The sequence below is a fragment of the Pseudonaja textilis genome, chromosome 1 (assembly GCF_049901715.1).
Source record: "Pseudonaja textilis isolate UNSWEBS1 chromosome 1, rPseTex1.2, whole genome shotgun sequence".
Taxonomy (NCBI): Eukaryota; Metazoa; Chordata; class Lepidosauria; order Squamata; family Elapidae; genus Pseudonaja; species Pseudonaja textilis.
The window spans coordinates 270159845-270180908 of record NC_141990.1 but is presented as its reverse complement, the minus strand read 5'-3'; the positions used below and the strand labels follow the sequence as shown (position 1 = coordinate 270180908).

General features: G+C 35.8%; 1 protein-coding gene across 1 annotated transcript in view; it reads right to left on the bottom strand.

The window, feature by feature from the left end:
• The window catches only part of LOC113442234 (cytosolic phospholipase A2 epsilon-like), a 43582-nt gene that overhangs the window by 16542 nt on the left and 5976 nt on the right, over positions 1 to 21064 (bottom strand). Inside the window, exons 3-10 of the mRNA XM_026709702.2 lie at positions 13337 to 13473; positions 9712 to 9843; positions 8433 to 8473; positions 7573 to 7615; positions 5643 to 5706; positions 3387 to 3544; positions 2081 to 2158; positions 1172 to 1209 (exon numbers count right to left, since the gene is read on the bottom strand). Coding sequence (XP_026565487.1) covers positions 1172 to 1209; positions 2081 to 2158; positions 3387 to 3544; positions 5643 to 5706; positions 7573 to 7615; positions 8433 to 8473; positions 9712 to 9843; positions 13337 to 13473 — 691 coding nt within the window. The remainder of the gene's footprint in view (positions 1 to 1171; positions 1210 to 2080; positions 2159 to 3386; positions 3545 to 5642; positions 5707 to 7572; positions 7616 to 8432; positions 8474 to 9711; positions 9844 to 13336; positions 13474 to 21064) is intronic.

The window sequence follows — 21064 nt, the reverse complement described above, 5'->3', positions numbered from 1 at the left end:
CAGCAGCTCAGGCAGCATATATAGCCACGCCTTTCCAATTTTTCACACAGTTACAACTCTGTGGGATGCTTTGATCTGAGAGAGAATGACTGACCTTAAATCACTCAATAAACTTTCATGGATAGCTCCAGTCCTTCCAGACCTAGGGAAACACCTTAACCACTTAACAAGAATTCCCCCTACTTTGTTTGTTTGTTTGTTTGTGTTATAACACTTTACCTGGGCATTTTATCTGCATTTCTAGGACCAAAAGTATTCCTTCTTTCTTAACCTATTTGATTCTGCCTCTGTCTAGACCAGGGGTGTCAAACTCATGGCCCACAGGTTGGATGCATCATGTGCTGGCCCCGCCCCCATCCAGTTTAATGAAGGGGGGAATTCTGATACATCATGTGATGATTCCGTGATGGTGCCAGTTTGACACCCCTGGTCTAGACCGATCCTTTTCCTTAGGTCTGAGTGCATTAAGATAAAAATGTGATTGAAAACAAATATTCCAAACATAAAGGAACAAATTACTTCTACTCAACCTTCTGTGGCAGAGTATATCTACAAACGTAAAGGATTTTCTTTGTTTATTTTTGAAGAACTGTATTTCAGAGATACTTTTTACTATGCCTAACGAAGTAGTATGAAGAAATTAAGTGCAATTTAGTATGCTTATTTTTTCTAACTCTTTGAGGAATACATTGATTTTTCTAAACAAGGAGAAAGGCAATATTCACATATTCATATCCAAACAAAGAGCAAATAAACACATTTCAAATGTGACATTCAGGGAAACGTACCATTTACTTCTGTAGGTATACCTCTTGGAAAGTGCTGCCAATTATGATTCCCTCATAAATGACAATAGCAGGTTTATCCATAGAAGTGTTGACAGTGAATATGGCAGCCAATACCATGAAGTCAAAGCCTACTTCCCTTTTTAATGTGTTACATGTTTTTAAAAATGGGATCAGATTTTAATTGCTTGCTCATGGTTACTTTTATGGCTTTTATGAGTCCTGCTATTCACTCTTCTAAGCAACATATTGTCAGCTGGTTAAAATTACTTTTCATAATAAAATCACATTAGGTTGGTACTACATTAAAGCAAGACATATTAAGACCAAAAGAATTAGACAATACGTGTGAAATTATAGTTCAGGATTATAAAATGCCTCCTTACCATTCCTTTGTCTTCACGCTCAAATCAATTATTTTGTCCTTTGAAAAAAGGTAAGAATAAAGGAGGTTAAATGCTAGAGGATGTTTATGCTTTCATTTCTTTCAGTTTTAGAATACATTCTACTTTCTCAATATCTTTGTGGCTCAGTAAGAGTCTCAATGTGCAAAGAATTAGGCACAAGCAATTGCCTTCATCTTACAGTGTTGCTAATTGGAAACTTTCTCTCAAAATTGGATAGATTAACCCTCACATATATTCCCCCAGATCTAAATTTTAACATAATAATTATACGCTTGATATAATAATTAAATAAATAATTAAACATCCAGTCAGATTTACCTGATATAAATTTGTATAGACAATAGAAAAGCCATCTAACATGTAGGTTCATAACTATATTGTAGATCTTTATTTGTTTCTTATTAATTTTTTAAATTTAAATTAGGCAAATGAAAAAGTGAGATTTACTTCATGACTGACTAGTGATCAAAAGAACTATTGAACCCAAATCATAATGCAATAAGAGAAGCTTAGCTGAAATACTAAGTTATGAAGAAAAGTTGGTAATATCTGAAACTCTTTACTCAATTATATCCTCCTCCCCCCCCCACCCACCCCCCGGTGCTGCATAATGCTACAAAGCCTAGCATACTCTGGACTATGGTTAAAAGTTACATCAAACAACAGGAATAATAAGAAAGAAAAAATATTCCTATGAAGATGACCGTACAAGTGGCATGTTAGAAGCCAATAACACTGAGTATTATGATATAGTCACATACAGTGAAAACACTGGCCCTCTTTACCCAACCTTTGCCCAACCTTGGTACCCATGTTTTCATATTATCTCTTTGAACTAAAAGTATATTTGCATATTTTTGTCCTAAAAGGGTAATAGCTGATTCTTACTGGTGTTATCATCACTTTGTCATTTATTGGAAGTGAGTTCAAAGGAATAGTCGTTGATTCATTGCTTTCTCTGGAAATCTGCATATAAAATACATAAGTGCTGCTGGTTAATGACTGTGATGAAGTTATTTGAAGTTCAATAAATAAATTTCTGCTAGGAAATGACAAGGAATTGGCTGGGGCTACAATAGCTGTAGTGATCATGAAGGAATATTTGATAGCCAGGAAGTGGAATGACCACTGGTTGGCTCACCACTAATTCTTTTCCAGCTATTTAAGCAACTTTGGCCTTGTTCTGGTTTTTGGAAGTGTTCTAGATTGACTACTAATGAGTGTTCTTTGATGGCAGTCCATTGCTCAGCCTAAATGTTTGTTTCCTCCCCCATCAAACTACTAAGAATTATAAGGCATTTCCACCCAGCCCCAAAGTCACATTTGTACTGACTGATGAGCATTCTCATCACAGATGCCAAGAAATTGAACAATGTGCCCTCCTTCCAATCATTATCATCATCATCATCATCATATGGTGTTGTTACAGTATCCAGGAGAGCACAATGCAATTGTAGAGTAGTAGTTTGCCAAGGTACCACCCCTGTTATAGGACACACTTGTGCGCTTTCCCAGGTACAACACAAGAGGGCGAGCTGGCTTCACACAAGAGAGAAAGTGTGGCTCTTCCTGAAGCATCACTCAAGGTCCCCTTTCCTGGAGCTGCTTCACAAGTGGGCGCCGCAACAAGGAAGGTTCAGAGCCATCAGGAATCAGACTACATGCACACAATACCAGTTCCCTCCCCACCAAAGTGGTACCTATCTATCTACTTGCACAGAACATGATTTTGAACTGTTAGGTGGACAGAAGGTGAAGTAAGTGGCAGGGGTTCATCCTGCCGTGCAATGCTTGGGCTCGATCTGTGGAGCTGAGATCATCTCCAGAGTCATTAAGCCACTTGAGCCACCATGCCTCTTACTTCCATTCCCTCCAATGAGGTTATACAAAAAAAAAATGATTCTCCAACTACTGCCCCAGTCCTACCTCAAAATTGCCATGTCAGGTTTGTTTTATGGGGTGGAGTAAAAATAGGTATTGGCATTAAAGACACCAAGCTGTGCTTTAAATCTAGCAATCGGGATTGGGGAACAGTATCAAGAATTTAGTTGCAAAGTTTCCCCTGGAGCAGCAGTTGAAACAGAAGTGACTCAGCTACTGGAGGCCTCCCTGGACCAACAAATTTGTGGAAACACAGCTCTGCAACAAACTCTCGGATAGGTACAGGCTATGAGCATGGAGACAAGCAACTTACTGCACAGAACTGTCTTCTTGGAAATTCAATGTTAAGGTCTGATTGGTGGTATTTGATATAGTGGAATTTAGCAGGAGAAGCAGGACAAAGCCAGTAACCTAAAGTGAGATTTTCAGCTTCTTCATAGGATCCACTCACTGAAAGAGTAAAAGTTCTTTCTAAAGGAAAGACAAAACAAGATTGTGATTAATTAATGATCCTATAAAATATGCACAAACATTGAAGACGCCATTTAGATTCCTTGATTAATGAAAAGTTTCTTAAAGGAAGGAAGAGAAGAGAAGGGAAGAGAAGAGAAGAGAAGAGAAGAGAAGAGAAGAGAAGAGAAGAGAAGAGAAGAGAAGAGAAGAGAAGAGAAGAGATCTTCGTAAATTCCTACTTTAATCCCCAGTAGAACTTAACAAGAACCAAGGGAATTAATCCACACACACACTTCTTTCTGTAAGTAGAACTTCATTCCCTGATCACTTGATTCAATCATTAAATTGGAGAGCAGCATAAATCAAACTTATATTCTGTTGGTATGTGGATTCCAGCATAACATATTTAGTGGTCCCTTTAGAATATGAAGAATATCAAAACATGCAAAATGGTTTTGAGAGATATTTTAAAAATGTATCTAAGAGCACATGTAACAGACCAAATCTAGATATTGAAAACAGTGGTCAATTATCAAAGAATGAATAACCATCTTCACAATTAGCCATTGCCGCAAGATAGAGTAAGATGACATATATGGAATCAGACTGCTCCTTTAGTGTCCTGCCAGCCACCCCGGGAGGAATATTGAAGGGTATTGTTCTGGTATTGAAATAACATACAACTGCCAAGAGGAAGGAGATGTCATGTGATTCTTTGCTTCGGGCATCTTATTTTCATAGGCCGCTCCAGATTCTCTCATTTTATTGCCCTGTACCCCTGAAAAGGTAAGATAATATTGTCCCTGTCTTAAGTAACGGAGTTACTTCAACATAGTTCTAGGGTGCAAAATATGAATTATTAAAATTATTATTTGCTATATTAGGATGCAATTAAATATTCTAACTACTTGTTATTTCAGATCAAAAGGGGTTTTAAATTTCATGAGGTGTTGCATCCTTTATTGCATTTCACAAAAGCAATTCTTTATAACATCTTTGGGAAGGAATGATAAAATGAAGACAGATACAGATCTGATCTTTTCCCATGAGATACAGATAGATCAGATCTTTTTCTATGGATTTCACCAAATCTGCACAACCATAGGCAGCACCCCACTGTTTATGGCGAGTTTTGCTAAATGTTGGGTGTTACAAACAAAAACACAAAATGTTCTATGAAGCTGGGGATAGGCCACAGTTCACAATGAATAGACTTGATGTTGTTTCATATGTCTCTAATGAATCTTGTAAGTGAACTATGAATCTTACTTTACATTTTTGTATTTCATCTGAACCATACATTCAGTACATAAACTTAGAGTAGATTCCCTCCTCTGTAGTAATAGGAATAACATTTACTTTCCTTTCAGAAATGTAGTAACAATTTCACTATTTTAATGGACATGGTTGCAACTGTTAGATAAATGTTACATGCAGTTTTTTAAATTTCAGTTGCATATTTAAATCCAAATAAATCCATTTTAATAAAGATGTCCCATTGTAGAAAAAGACAAAAATAAATTGATACATATACTGGCATATTTTATATATATATATTGTAGGACTTTTGAAAGTGTATGATGAATTGTCATGGGAAAATAATTGCCCTTTTTCTGATCCCACTAGATAATCCATCAGCAGAAAAATCTTTCTAGATTTAATATAGTCAACTGTCTTATAGAGGCCTTTAAAAATTTACATTTAAAATTAAATGGAGAAGGGGATGTCTAAAATAAATTGCTAAAATGACAAAATGTATTAATTATGTGTTCAGTTCAGCAATTATCCAAAATGCTTTGAATGATAAGGCCCAAAATTGTTGACTTGAGTTTGTCAACACTTTTTAATAAAAGTCAAAATCCCTCTTTGCTAGGTTTCACACATGCCTTTTCCCCAATTTAATCCAAATTAATTCTGAATTTTGCTGACAGAAGATGCACTGTTTGTCAACATTTTACTTTTCTGGAATTTTACTAATGAAATGAAAATGTTTTTGAATATTCCATAAATTCATAGCAGTTCAGTATGGATCGTGAAGGGAACAGCTTGCAGAGAAAAAAACAAAATACTAATCAGTCCTTCTTGCATAATATAAAAATAAAAAGTTGTAATTTACCTGGTAAGATACCTTTTCTTCTTCCCCCATTCACTTGAACTTCTAAACAGGCAACTTCACGAGACTGTATAAGATGTGTTATTTTAAAAATGCAATAATAAAAGATGTTGTATTGGTCAAAGTTACATTTTTTATACTTCTATCCCATGAGTTTGTTATGCAGAATGACATGAAGGTAAAATGGTACATAAAACATCAGGTTCTAAGCACTGAATTTATTTATAAGCACTGTGCTAAGAATAGGCACAAATGAAGCACGTGAAGGAATAATTAATCATGGTGTTTTCATTTTTTGAAACGGTTTCCCTTTCTACTTTCTAGTGAATTTCCATTTGCTTCCAGATTGCAAAATATGCTTTAGGCTTGACTTGTCTAAGTTTAGAATTTAAATTTACAAGTTTTTGAGTAAATCCTTCCACAGGATTTAAGCAGCCCTAGTAGGTGTGAAAGGCTAGCAAAGCCATCATTATTTCTCCTTCCCCCAGACTGGGGGATCAGATACTACAGCATCTAAAAGTATGTCCAGCTCATCTGCTTGTTTTCTGTCTTCCAAAGTACCTGTATGTCTTAGAAATAATAGAAACAGAAGGAGATTCCTGGATTTTATACTTTCAGAAGTGTGGGGTGGGGGGGTGGGGGGTGGAGGTGTTAACTTGTAAATCATTTTTCAATTATCCATTTTAATCAACTCAATTACTCATTTTTATTCATTCTGGGACAATTTGAATCATTTCAATATCTAAGATAGCCTACTTTATATGTTAATTATTATTGTTGTTATTATTATATACTTTATTTATTAAATATGAAACTCAGTCAACTGGACATTCCAAAATACATCACAAATACCATTGACTGGTGCTAATGGTTGATACGGGTTGCAGCCAGCATCCTAGTTATCAACCAAGTACATTATTATTATTATTATTATTATTATTATTATTATTATTATCATCATCATCATCATCATCATTATCATCATCATCACTTTTATTCTCTTAAACATGAAACTCAGTCAACTGAACATTTAAAAATGTATCACAAATATCATTGACTGGCATTGATGGTTGATACAGGTTGCTGCCAGAAATTATTACTGTTGTTGTTTTGTTGTTGTTTTTGTTGTTGTTAAAAAATTATCCCTTGTTATTACTTTCTAGGTAACTCAAAGTGGCGCACATACATAATACACCTTCCACCTCTTGTCATACCTTGGGCTGGGCAGAGAGAGTGTGTCTGGCCCATTCTAGTCAGGTTATATTTAATATTTGATTCATCTTAACTTTTTACTCTTGTGTGCATGCTTTGCTTCCTGCCTTTCTTTTTACTGGTTACTGTTTTGCTCGATAAATTTGGAGAAGTACAATTTTACACACTAGTTCTAATTCAGCTAATTGCGCCAAATTCAGAATTCAGGATTTTTTTTTTTTCATTGTGACACAGTTATCTTTTATAACTGTGGGGCTGTTGTTATTTGCAGCATCATTCCTCCTGAATACAAGATTGTATAGCCACACCTGGCAGCACATTTCTCAATTTTCCAGCTAGGTATTATCTTTTGAATAATAGGGGGAAAAAATTTCATCCAGACTTTGTAATACAATCTCTTGTCCTAACCTATTTAAGCGATTGTATTAAGTGCAATTTCTTGATAGCAATCTTCATACCAATATCAAAAAAAATAATGCAGTACAAATATTTGCTGTTTTCTAAGCTCTCAAGATTGAGGAAGATCTGATATAGAAGTTGGCACTTAGAATGTGTCTTCTAGCCCAGGCTTGTTCCAAGACAAATATGTCACTAAATTGTCCAAGTGAACAATTTCTACCCAGAAGAATGTTAAGATGGCCGGAAGCTGAGCACCCTCAGTTTAAGACCCTTCCCTTCACCAGCTATTCAATTCAAGAGCTAGAGTAGAATAAAAAATTACCACTAAGACTCCATTCGTAAGAATTTTTTCTGGAACATCAGGGCTGAAAAGGGAAAAAATATACACTATTTCAGTCAATGTTTTAAGAAGCCAGGACAATATTCCTTCTGACATGCTTATAAACTTCCATGCGTCAACTCCATAGCTTGACTGCTCAAACTAGATATTCATTGGACTTAACAAGGAGGAACATGGTCTCATTGTCTCCATCAAGGAGTATCTAGATTTTTAACTCAAAAGCCCTTTATATGGTATTCTTTCCAGAAAAAAATGGAAGCAACATAGAAGGGCTGCTAGAACTACTATGTGTCAACTTATAAAATATTTCTATGGTCTTTTTAGAGTTGCCAACAGAAAGGGAGGGGGGAAGGAGTTTGAAAGAGCAGTGAGGCAGCTTGGAAACTGAAAATGCATTCCATAAATAGTTTTCAAAGATAGTAACTAGGTGACTGAAGTTTCTGCCACGCAAAATTCTAACTGGAGAACATGATTGATGATTCTTGGCTATGGATGTGTCCCATTGGAGAATATGAATTATGATACACCCAGGGGGTAGGGGGAAACCAGGGTCAAGGGTGACAATGAATTATGTGTCTCAGAGTCGGCTACACCCAGGCAGTGCCGGACATGTTAACTCCGAATAAATCCTTTTGAAGTTTTGGAAGTTTGGCTTGAGACTCATGATTTAATTGGAGTAACTGCCGGAATCCTGATACTATGATCACTGAGGAAAATGATACTTTTCTATTATTGCCAGATGTGTTAAATCTGGATGCATATTGACAGTAGGTAAGGTCTAAAGCAAGCTGTCTATGCTGGCAATTCTCTTTTATGGTTCACCTTTCCATTTTTGCTCTTACCAGCTCTCCATTGTGAATTCAACTTCTAGTTCCTCCTTGCCCTGAAAATATAAAATAAATGCAATATTTCATATTTTTATACATTTCTGCACATTACTTTAGTAATAAGCCCTTTTAATGCTTAAATAAGGTTCCTTTGCAGAAACATGCAATCCAACCAGGTCTTTTCCCCACCAGTACTACTGCCTCCAACACCCACAAGTTAAATATAATTCAGGGAAACCAATATAACTCAACAAGGTAATGCATTGCCTCTTATGTACAATATTTACTGAATATTTTTACAGATAGTGTGATGAATATACCTAAGAAGTAGAAAAGTAAAAACAAAACAAATATTTCTTGTAATTTTTTTTGTAAAAAAACCCAGAGGCATCCAGTAGAAGCCACAGTGATGTTACAGACATCACAGCAAATCAAATAAAAATTTGCACATCATTTGTACCATTTGCACAAAGACATTGTGGCACACATGTTATTACTTGTCTCATCTGTGTGTCTATGCTCCTGATAAAGGATCTGCCATCCAAAATGAAAGAAGAAATGGAAATAAATGGGAAAAATAGTTTATTATTAATCTTTAAATTATTAATTAATTTAAAGGCTATTCATGTGGCTATCACTTTGGAGTGACATTGGTGTCCATATCTCTGATTTGTCTAAAACTTCTCAACTCCAGACCGAAATATTTATAGGAGAATAGACACAGCTCGCATTACTGTGAAGCAATACTGTGAAGAAAAATCTCTTGAGTTTTTCCTCTATTAGAGAAAATTCTGCATTTATCTTCTATCAGTCCTCATTTAGACTGCTGTAAAAAGTATTGGATTTATATGTATTTGTAATTGATTAGGAGTTAATTTTGATGTTTCTGGATTTATTTGAATGTCTTGTTTCTCATTGTTTAGTCACCTGTCTGATGGCCTGTAGCTACCCTGTCTGTCCATGCTTCCATTAAACCCCAGGGGAAAGCTATGAGGGCTTTACTGTTATCACTAAAGGGAAGTTCTGCCCTTGAAAAATCAAGAATCTTTCCTACATTGTACAGATTCAAAGACTTTTTTTAGCTCACACAAAAAAAAAAAAATCCAAAAAAGTATTGGTGACTAGCTGCAGCTCAAAGTTACATATTTGATATGAAAAATACTATCTTCTACAGACCAAATGTCTACTTTTAATATGGCTCCACATTAGCAGAGCGAGAATGTTGTGAAAACTAAGAGAAAACGTGTCTTTTCCACCCAGTGGAAGAAGCAGGCTTGTTCAGTTGAGCAGTCACCTTTGGATTCAGCTGAAAGCTGAGGGGAACCGTTTCTCCAAGTTGGATTTTAGATACATCAAACATAACAGTGAGGAGGTGGTCATCTTCTGTAATTTTGTCTTCATCGTAGACATTAAATTCTAAAATATTCTGGAGAAAAAACAACAAAAAGAACTTCAGAGTTCTATATGTGATTTAGGCTAGCATCCTGTCTCAGATTATTTCCCCCCCTTGATGTTTCATTGTGTTTAGGCAACAAAAGAGTGAACATTTCTTTGCAAAAAATAATGGAGCAATTATACTGGATGTAACAATAGCATTTAGGAACAACACTTGGCAGTTAGCGCTATTAGTACTTAGCAATAGCTTAGTTTAGCTTAGTTTAGCACATGGCAATAGCATTGAGAGTTTGGGGAGAGTGCAAAGAAGAGCAACTAAGATGATTAAAGGCCTAGAGACAAAAACATATGAAGAATAGTTGCATGAATTGGGTATAACCAGGGGTGGGATTCAAAAATTTTAACAACCGGTTCTGTGGGCATGGCTTAGGTAGTGGACATGGCTTGGTGGTTTTGTGACTGGGTGGACGTGGCTTGGTGGTTATTGGCTGGGTGTGGCCAACTCAATATCACTCACATCGAGGCACGTATCTCCTTGCCTGGCCTCTCATGACTATGGGGATGCTGCAACAGTCGTAAGTGTGAAAAATGGTCGTAAGTCACTTTTTTCAGTGCCATTGTAACTTTGAATGGTCACTCCACACAAGCAAAGTACCAGCAAAGGAGGGGGGAAAACTCCAGAGACCTTCCTGAGATAGGAAGTCTAGTCCTGCCAAGAATGTAATAAGGGTTAATGGAGAGGCAGTTTCTGTAAGCAACACCAGAATGTTTCCTTCCTGCCTTCCTTACAGGATTAGGCCAATAATTTCTTCCAACAACCAGTTCTCTGAACTGCTTAGAATGTTAACAACCGGTTCTAGCAAATAGGTGCAAACTGGTAGAATCCCACCCTTGGATATAACTAGAGAAAAGAAGGTCTAGGGGTGACCTGATAGCAATATTTCTGTATTTGAGGGGCCTCCAGAAAGAAGAGGGGATCAATTTATTTTCCAAAGCATCAGAAGGCAAGACAAGAAACAATGGATAGAAACTAAGGAGAGGAGAAACTTTTGGCAGTAGCTTGCACTCCAAGCTTGTTTCAATTTAATTTCTGAATGTTTTGTTACCAGACTAGGTAACATCATCAGCAGGATTTTTTTTTTTTTTTGGTCTTATTTTCCTTAGCTTATAAATGATTGGTCATTTGAATGGTTTTGTTTTTTTACGTATAATGACCAATCAACAAGAGAACCAATCAGCTGCTCAGAATTTAAATATAGCTCCACACGAACAACTAATCACATGATCAACTAACCACAAGACATTTATCAGCTAAGGAGAATCAAACAAGAAAATCATGTTGCTGATGTTACCTACTCTGGTAATGAAACATTCAGAAACTAAACTGAAACAAGCTTGGAAAGCAAACCACTGCTTAAAATCTAAATCCTGAGCTGTGTATTTTCTATTATTTTAAGGAAAAACTTCCTAAAAGTGAGAACAATTAACCAATGGAACAGCTTGCCTTCAGAAGTTATAGCTTCTTCATCACTGGAAAGAAAACACTGGACAGCCACCTGTCTGAAATGGTATAGGTTTCCTGCTTAAGCAGGGGGTTGGACTAGAAGATCTCCAAGGTCCCTACCAACTCTATTCTGATTGATTGATATACTGCTTTGTAGTGCTTTACAGTCCTCTCTAAGCAGTTTACAATACACAGCTCCCTACAATCTGGGCCCTCATTTTATGAACTTCAAACTGAAGGAAGGCTGAATCAGTGTTGAGCCAGTCAGAATTGAACTCCTGGCAGTGAGCAGTAAGTTAGTCTACAATATTGCATTCTAACCACTGCACAATCATACATTGCAATGTCCTACCAGTCAATGAATACTTCAGCTTCAACCATAACAACACAAGAGCAAACAATAGATGCAAACTCAAGGTTAATTGCTCCAAAATTGATTGCAGGAAATATGACTTCAGCAACAGAGTGGTCAATGTCTGAAATACTCTACCTGACTCTGTAGTTTCTTCCCCAAACCCCAAAAACTTTAACCTTAGACTGTCTACTGTTGACCTCACCCCTTTCCTAAGAGGTCTGTAGGGGGGCATGCATAAGCGCACCAACATGCCTACCATCCCTGTCCTATTGTTGCTTTTATATATTTTTTTATTTTTTCTTATATGTATCCATGTATTAATAACTATGTTTTTACTTATACCTATTACCTTGTAAGCAATTGACAAATATAAATAAATAAATAAATAAATAAATAAATAAACAACCACAGCTCCTGTAGGTGACTTTGTTTTTATTTCTAATTGTAGATCCTGACTACATAAATATTTATTGTTATTGTTTATACAATCCATCAAACAATAGTAGCTTTCCACATAACAGGACTTCCTTGCCATTAAAATGACAAGATGTGAGTTATTGTAGGAATCCAGGTGAAGCTTAGCCCAGTAGCCCCAGGGCCCTATTGTACATACTACAGTGTAGTCATGGAAAAGTTCTATTTTATTAACATGAAATTACATATGGGAATCCATACGGATTTGTAGAGTTTTCCATGAAACTTTTTAAAAATGCAAAAGGAGTAAGATTTTATTCGTTTGTTTGTTTTTTCCCAACTCCTAGTGACTCCAGGCAATTTATCCATAACTGCTATTGATCCAGGGAGCAAACATTTCTTACAAGTAAGAAATGAGGAGAAGTTAGGCCTACTCTGCCTTGAGGGTTTCCCCCCCGCCCCCAGCTGTTTTGCTCTCAGTAGATTTGCATAGAGCACTCTCCCACTGTGTCTATTAGTGAAATAAAGTTGCTGTGCTTGAACAGACATGTGGAGGCAATAGAGAAAATTTTGCAAGTAGGTGCACCATACAGTTTGAGTATTTTCAAATGATGTTTGAAATGCTTGAAAGATGAGTGAAAGATGCATCAGGTGTGTTTTTCATTGTTGTTTGTTGTGAGGAAACAAGGGAAACAAAATGGCAAATTTCCACTGTTGCATTGTCTCTTGCCTCAGGTCTGATTCTTGACTACCATTGGTAATTCATATCTTGTTGGATGGATTGGTCCACAGTCCTTTTGTTTGCTCTAGTTTTATGGTTACTTGAAGTGACTGGTGAACAGCAAGCAGAACTTAAAATATTGGGAGATATTACTTTAAAAGTATGCAATCAGGCACAAATTTTTCAAAACTCTCATTTCATAGTTTTAGCCTCTCAACATTATTATTTGTATATTGAGTATAAAAGGGATCCCCCACAAAAAACATCTGAGAAATTCAACATAGAAGTTGGGCCTTCAATGGCATTTGATTGGAAAGAAGAGGGATGTAAAAATAATCAATATGGCAGCCATGATCACATGATCAAAGCCCCACCCTTTCTTAAAATGTGTCAGAAATAAAAGGGGGCAGGGTTTCAATTGCACAATCACAGCTACCATCTTGACTTCATTCCTCCACCCAAACAAGGACAGCCTGTCACACTTGGTACTTTGTAAATGTGTTAGAACACAGCTCCAAGAATTACCTTACCTTTACTTTATTCTGAATTCTGAAGTGAAATGTTTCATTCCACACGGGATCCTTAGAATCTTTGATGGTCTGTGTCTTCATCCTTTTCACTGAAGCGGTAGGTAAGTATAAACTCACATAGCAGTCAGACTGGGTTACTGTACCAAAAGACATGGAACTTTACTAAAAAAGTAGCGATGTAGCAATGTATCATGATTACATACAACGTTCTATCAGTTTCTCAATATGTAAAGTTATTTAGTCATGTCAGTTGACTCAGCCACAGATTCAAATAGAGAATAGCAGGAGAAAAAGGGTTTGGAGTCAGAAGACACAGGACAGACATGGCTAGTCCATGATGCATGGATTTAAAATAAATTATTGGTAGATTGCAGAACAATAATTATGAACTTCCTTGAGGTAATGAACCAATCTAGAGTAGAAAAGTACTCTAGCTGGAAAAAAACTATTGTCGACATTTTCATAGTGGATTCATGATCTAAAATGTCAATAAATAAATCCACTCAAAAATAAATCAAATATAATATCAAAATTATATAAAAAGAAAAGAAAGAAATATAAACAGGGATGCTACTGTGCACCAGGGGGAGTAGTATAACTTTTCTTTCAGGCCTAACCACACAAGCAAATTTATACTAGTCTATTTATCTTTTGCGTGGCATCTTTCAAAATTGGGCCAACTTTATGCCTTGGCTAGTTTACATTAAGTTGTTGTGAGATAAATGACTGGATTTGGCTTTATAATCAAGCAAATGCCTACTTCTATCCTCATGACTAATTTGCTTTAAATGAATCAGAGAAGGATACACATAAATTAGTAAAGTTGTCATGTAGCTAGCTCTTATTTCTGGAACAATTATAAAAAATGGGATTCTTGAGCTAAGGTGCTAAGAATCTGTCAACACTTATAAATTAAAGCACAACTCAATGTGAATACGAGAGACCAGATGCCTAAGCAAGCTCCTGTGTTTTCAAACAAGAATGTTTGCATACAGTCTTCTTAGGTAGAACAAAATAAAATAGATATTAAAGATAGGGACTCAACATCATACTTTAATGCTAGGCATTATAAACTTAATATTTGTAAGTTGGAGATATATATATATATATATATATATATATATATATATATATATATATATATATATATATATATATATATATATATATAAAACAAGAAGAAAATTAATGGAGAAACACACTTGCGTGGAAATGCAAAATGGACACTAGTCTTCAGAGACTTTATACAATATACAAAAGAGAGAGGTTTTTCCCATATGTCAGGTAGGGATGGTTCATATTCCCTATAGAAAGATATTCTTTCATGAACATAAATTACCATCACAACCCTAGGATCATTCTTGGGCAACACAATGCACAAAGCTGAGTGGCTTATACTTTATGGCCTCACAGACATTTAACTAAGACTATTAAACAAAGTGCTAATTATCACTCCTACTGGCAAGGCTGGGGCTTAATTGTGTTGCCTAACCAGAAACACAAAAGCAAAAACATTCAGATGACAATCCTTTTGTCATACATCATGTTTCAACAGCAATATACTTGCTCCATAATAGCTATATTTTCTTAGAGGAACTGTGGTGGAATCTGACACTGAGTTTTTGAAAAGAGTGAAATTGAATATCCTTGAATCCTTTGTGGGGAGTAAGAGGCTAAAGGGAGACCCTTCCTAAACTTTATAGAATTTATCTAGTATTTGTGTAGTGTGTGCTTCAGTCTGGCAAGATTCCTCTCTCTAGATGAGCATAAAAAAATATACAAATCTGATCGGTTCATCATGCCTTTTCTGGTTCCTTGAACCTGAGATGGACATTTTTTTTTAAAAATGGACTAATAAAAAAAATCAATGATAAAACACATATTAATTTGAATTAGGATTTTTAGTACATCATGGAATTACACATGCTGGCATGCTGATTATGAGGCTCCTCTGCTTTCACCCATTTTATATTAACTGAACAGAGAAATTAAACTTGCTCTAATTTTCCGGAAAAGCCATATCATACTTGGTGACATGCTAAAAATATTCTAACACAATTTGTATCATCATGAAAAACCCAGTCTAACACTTCGGAATTAGCTGAATTTGGAGCTAAAAATATTCTAACACAATTTGTATCATCATGAAAAACCCAGTCTAACACTTCGGAATTAGCTGAATTTGGAGCATCCTTAAATACGACTGCCAATTTCTATCTACTCCAGAAGATTTATATGGAGAGCTATTACTAAGTTATTTCTTAATATGAGAAATCTCTCTGTGTGTCTAATCTTTCATTCATGAATGTGAGTAAGCATGAACTTGGTTAGCGATAGAGAATCTGGAAAGGAATCTAGAAGCAGTGGATACATCACTCATGGACAAACAATAACCCTGCTCTGTTGAAGGAGTGATACCAGAGGAAGGAAAATTTTAGTGGGAAGAAAAAATTCTCATAGTTTCAAATCACAGAACGCTATATTCATTTCCCTAAACTCATGAAGATGTTATATAATTCTAAAAAATAATAAAAGTGCTGACCCTCCAGAATGTTTGAATGGATTATCAGCTTAGCGATATATCAGCCTAAACCAAGGGTCTTCAAACTTGGCAAGTTTAAGACTTGTGGACTTCAACTCCCAGACTTCCTGAGCTAACATGACTGGAGGAGGAATTCTGGGAGTTAAAGTCCACAAGTCTTAAAGCTGTCAAGTTTGAAGACCCCTGGCCTAAACAGTAGAAGTTAAATCCAAAATAAAATCCATGAATCAGCCACAATATCTGTGTGTATATATGTTGGACATTCTATCCACAAATCAAATGTGAATAGTTTCAGAAGTGAGGTTCAGCAGATTGATAGGGAGGAAAAATATGTGAAAGGGTTAAGGAAAATATTTATTTATTTTTTCATTCATTCATTTATTTATTTGCTTTTATCAAATTTAGGCACTTTCTATTTCACTCAGTGACTTTTGTTGGTTGGGGAAAGGGTCCTATGATATTTCCAACATACCTAGAAAAAATAAGATGCACCATATATTTCCAAATAGACCTATAAGTTAAGCTCTAGATTTAAAAGGCAGGTGTGAAAGCAAACTGGTTTTGCCATATCCTGAAAAGAAAGGTGAGAGAAGTAAAAATTCAGATAATCTTCTGAGATGGAATGTGAGAAGGAATTCTTTCCTACTTTTCAAACATGTTAATAATTGATCCTGTTGAGATCCTGCAAGCATAACCTGTCCATCCAACTGCCTCCACGGCTCACTTTAATATTGTGTCACTTCTGTTTCCTAATTATGTGTCACTCCTTAATCAAGTCGGATCACATGGAATTCTCTGTTTCCTCACCACCCAGGCTTAGAGTTGCAGTGGTGAATTGAAGTATGTAGGCCAAGAATCAGAAGAAGCATATATATTATGCCAAGCTCTAATAGTAGAATTGAGTTACCATCAGGGATATATAATTGTTGCACCCACTAAGTTCTCAGGGATCTGAGAAATGTCTTGAGACAGTAGGAGCAAATGGAATTTTAGAAGATATCCTAAGCCCAAAATAGTTTTTAGGTTAGTGTTCATCCTTTCACAAAATATACACAGCAGCATCCTCATACTATGGATGAAGTTTAAAGAAACATTCCCATGAACCAATGTGTATCTCTATGAAAAATTGGGAAAGAAGGACAAGGGTATTTTTAAGTTTCAAAAAGGAAATCAGGAGGTAGGGCAATTGTTAAGTCTGAAGATAGCAATAGCATTTGCATTTAGGCTTATATACCATCCCATATCAATTTTCAGTACTCTCTAGGTGGTTTTACAATATAGAAGCATTATTTGCATATTTTCCTCAATCATCTGGGTCCTCATTTTGCCAACTTCAGAAAGATGGAAGGCTGAGTCAATCTGCAACCAGCCCTAATTGAACTCCTAGCTATGGGCAGAGTTTGCCTGCGATGCTGTACTTTAACCACTGTGTCACCAGGGCTCCTATGGATTACCTGCCACCTCATTAAGCCTACTTGGGTGAACTTCATTTCCATATCCTGACCAAAGAAATACATTTGCTGTGTAACCAAAGTGTTCCCCTCCATTTCTGTACCCTGATTCTTTTCCTGTCCAGTTAAAACTTGTAAAACTCATCATTCCTTTTCATTTCAATCCTAACATTATTCTATCACAACAGAAAGATGCAACTTATTATTTGTTACATGTTTGTGGAAAGGAAACAAACTTATTTTACATTCATTGTTTATTTATGAGAAGGGAAGATAGGTAGGGACAAGTAGGGAGGATGTAGGGAGGAATATTCTTTCCTCATGCATTGAGGAGCAGGAAATGATCAATATCATTTTACATAATTTATGTAAGTAATAGATGAATTCAATCAATCTTGTAACTTCCAACTACCACAGAAATTGGAAAGTAGCATTCCCCAAGTAGAATCACAGGGTATCATTTCTAAATTAAGCAGTGAAATGGCAAGTCTTTGTATAAAGGTAGTTTTGACTGGCTTAGCGATTGAACAAAGACAACTTATGGACTATCAGTCTGTTGTGAGAAGCAAAATCCTTCAAACCCCCATTGCATTGCACCCCCATACTGCATCCCAATATGATCTTAAGAGCCCCCTTCCTCTAGCACTCACCCAGCGACTTCCGGTACCCACCCCCTAGCTATTTCTGTTTTGCTACTAGACATCCAAGTCCCTTCCTCATCTTTTCTTCATCAACTCCACAGTTAAGCAATTTCAAATTTTACCAGAAGGGCAGGGTTATGCCCCTCCATCTTGTGAATTTAGAAGGAACAATCACACAACTGTGACTTTCCATGGCCGGGTAGTGGCACAGCTGCTCTTCAACAGCTACAACTTTGCCAAATTTCAGTCCCATGGGAATAATGGGTCTTGGATTTTGGACCCATTCTTTAAGTCAATTCAATCACTTAAGTCAGTGTAATGGCTTGAATCTGTATAATTTTCACAAACACTGCAAATTTTAAAAGGCTTAGAGAAGCATAGCTTCTGTCACATAATGATCAAATAGTTGATGTTATAATAAGAGCCTTCCTGGTTCTTATTGTAAGAAAAATAGCCTAATATTCAAAATGCAACCTATATTTTAAATTCCAAATGCAATTTCAATACTTTCAGCAGGGAATGCTGAAAAAATAGTTTATTAATAGTGTGTGTGTGTGTGTGTGTGTGTGTGTGTGTTTCAACTTGGCTGTCTTAAAACAGAAAAATCACAAATATATCTATTAGACAAAATGCTATCAAATGTTTAATAGAGCCAAGTTGAAATATGTATACAAAGATTAGCTAATCCTAGAGACAGCTGATTCAGATATTCAGGTGAGCACGATGTTTCGTTAAGTGCCAATAACACTACAAACATATTTGGGTGGAGCCAGCACTTCTTTTAATGCTAGCCGCATCAAAATCTGTTTCCAGATAGAATGATTACATATAGGAAAAAAATTATACTTAGTCATGGAAGCTTAGATTTCCATATAGATGGGTGGATCTGTCTAATGTGCTTCTCACTGAATGTCCTACCTGACTGATCATTTGTTCTCATTCGTGCCTATTTACAAACTTAGCAGAAAAAGTTTGCATAAAAATACCTTTCCTTAGTGCTCCAAAGGTATGCATTGTTTTAGGGACTTTTCTAAATAACATGTTTATGCTTGTAAGCAATTTTCCCACAGGAAAATGTACTTCAATAAGTCCTTTAAAATGTACACCAGGTCAGAATGTTACCTGCCTTCTTGTGGCAATTTGTCAAGCTTTTCGGGACCAGGTATCACTGACATTTTTGTTGTCTTTAGTTATTGATTTAATGGAAAACTGGATATATTGGTATTTTCAGTGGCAGACTCATAATTATGTTCCAGACATATACTGTAGGTGTTTATATGCCATCCTTTCTTGTCTATTCAACAGTAAATTTGTTTGCTTGTTTGTTTAATTATAGACAAATTAGCTTTCGTGCAGAAATGCCATTATTACATCACTAGGAGATAATAACTTTATGCACATGACATGACCGACCCAGTAAGCCTCTTGCCTGCTCATAATCACATGTGCCTCGGTCAAACATTTCTGAAAGCTTCCCAGATATCACAAGGTTGGCTGCGAGATCATCACTTCCTGGATTAGTGCATTTTATTTTATTTTCCTTTCTTGGGAGGTTGGAGGAATTTTGAAGAAAAAATATTTGCACTGCTGGTATTGGAATAGACGTTATCCCAGACAGATTTGGGGAAATTACCTGTCCCTGTCTTTTTTCCTTTTTTGCCTTTGTCCCATGCTCTCCAAGGGACTGATTGAAGTAAAGTAGAAGATCCAGAACATTCAGGCAACAACTGTTTATGAAATAGCATTAGCAATTCTTTTCTGTCCTAGCAGCCACCTGTTAATTTTTTTTTTAAATCCCTCTCCATAGTCAGCTGGAGGAATTCATTTAGTCATAGTTTTGCGATTCTTAGAAGCCTGCATTTTGGGGTATTCATCAAACACCCTAATTCTTTGACCAACTTAAGTGTGATTGGCCATTACAATCTAATATTAGGAGTTGATAGCTATTAGATTCTGTCAGCATGGGCAGTGTGATTTATCCTTAGATTAATTTAAGAATAAATGGGGAAAAAACTATTAAGTGCTATTTGCTTAAGGCATTTATGGCTTAAGCATTCGTTATAGTAGCATTTCTGCTAAATTGCATGTCTCACGAAGAATTGGTAGCATGGCACACAGAGATACTTGATGTATTTGTACATGGCATCCCATAATATATTTAAAATAAAATTTAAGATATTGTTTTTTGTTTACTAAATGATTTAGTAAAATAAACAGTGCATTTTTCTTCTAATCCATTGTGTGTACATATTAGTGCTTTAGTTGACCATGTTATTTATTACTTTTGGTGTTAAAATTTTGGGGGGAAATTGGAGACACTTATCCAACACCTCTCATTATGAATCTTTAGGTGGATTTATTGTCCATTTCCCCAAAATCTTATAAAACAGTGAAGCATTAAAAAAAAACTACTTTGTCCTTTGCAGTTTAATTAAAAATGAAAATGTACAGATCGATGGGAAAATGTTACCTATGATAGGCATCTACAGAAAGTTATTAAACAAATAATATGTGGCATGGTATCATTATACAAACAAAGTAACTTACCTACTTGCATCAGACATTGTAAAGCAATGTGTGAGATGATGACATGAAATTGATGGTTTCAGGTTAATATTATTGTGATTTATTATCAGTTAACATTGACTCATTCTCCAGATGTTACGTGTTAAGTGGTGTCTATGATCTTCTAGTAGTTTTACTCTTTACAGTTTCTATTATTTATATATGTGTTTAATGCATTTGTTTCTGACTTTATTGTTTACCCCAGAATCCATTAGGATTAGGATGCACAATAAATATTGTAAAAATAAAGATTTCATAAATATTTGCTATTGATAAACATAGATTATAGATTGCCTCAATGGTTGAAATGTCATGAACTTACAACATGTCATGACATGTCATACCGGTACTAATCCCATCATTTTTTAACATTTGCATACATACTCTTCATATGAGATTTCCAAAAGTAGAAATAATCATTGGCCTAGTCATGCAGATTTAGCATTGAAAAAAACTTCTGGTTTATCTTATACTCTATTTCAACCTCCTTGTGATCCTTTACTCCCTTATGATTCTAACCAAATGATAA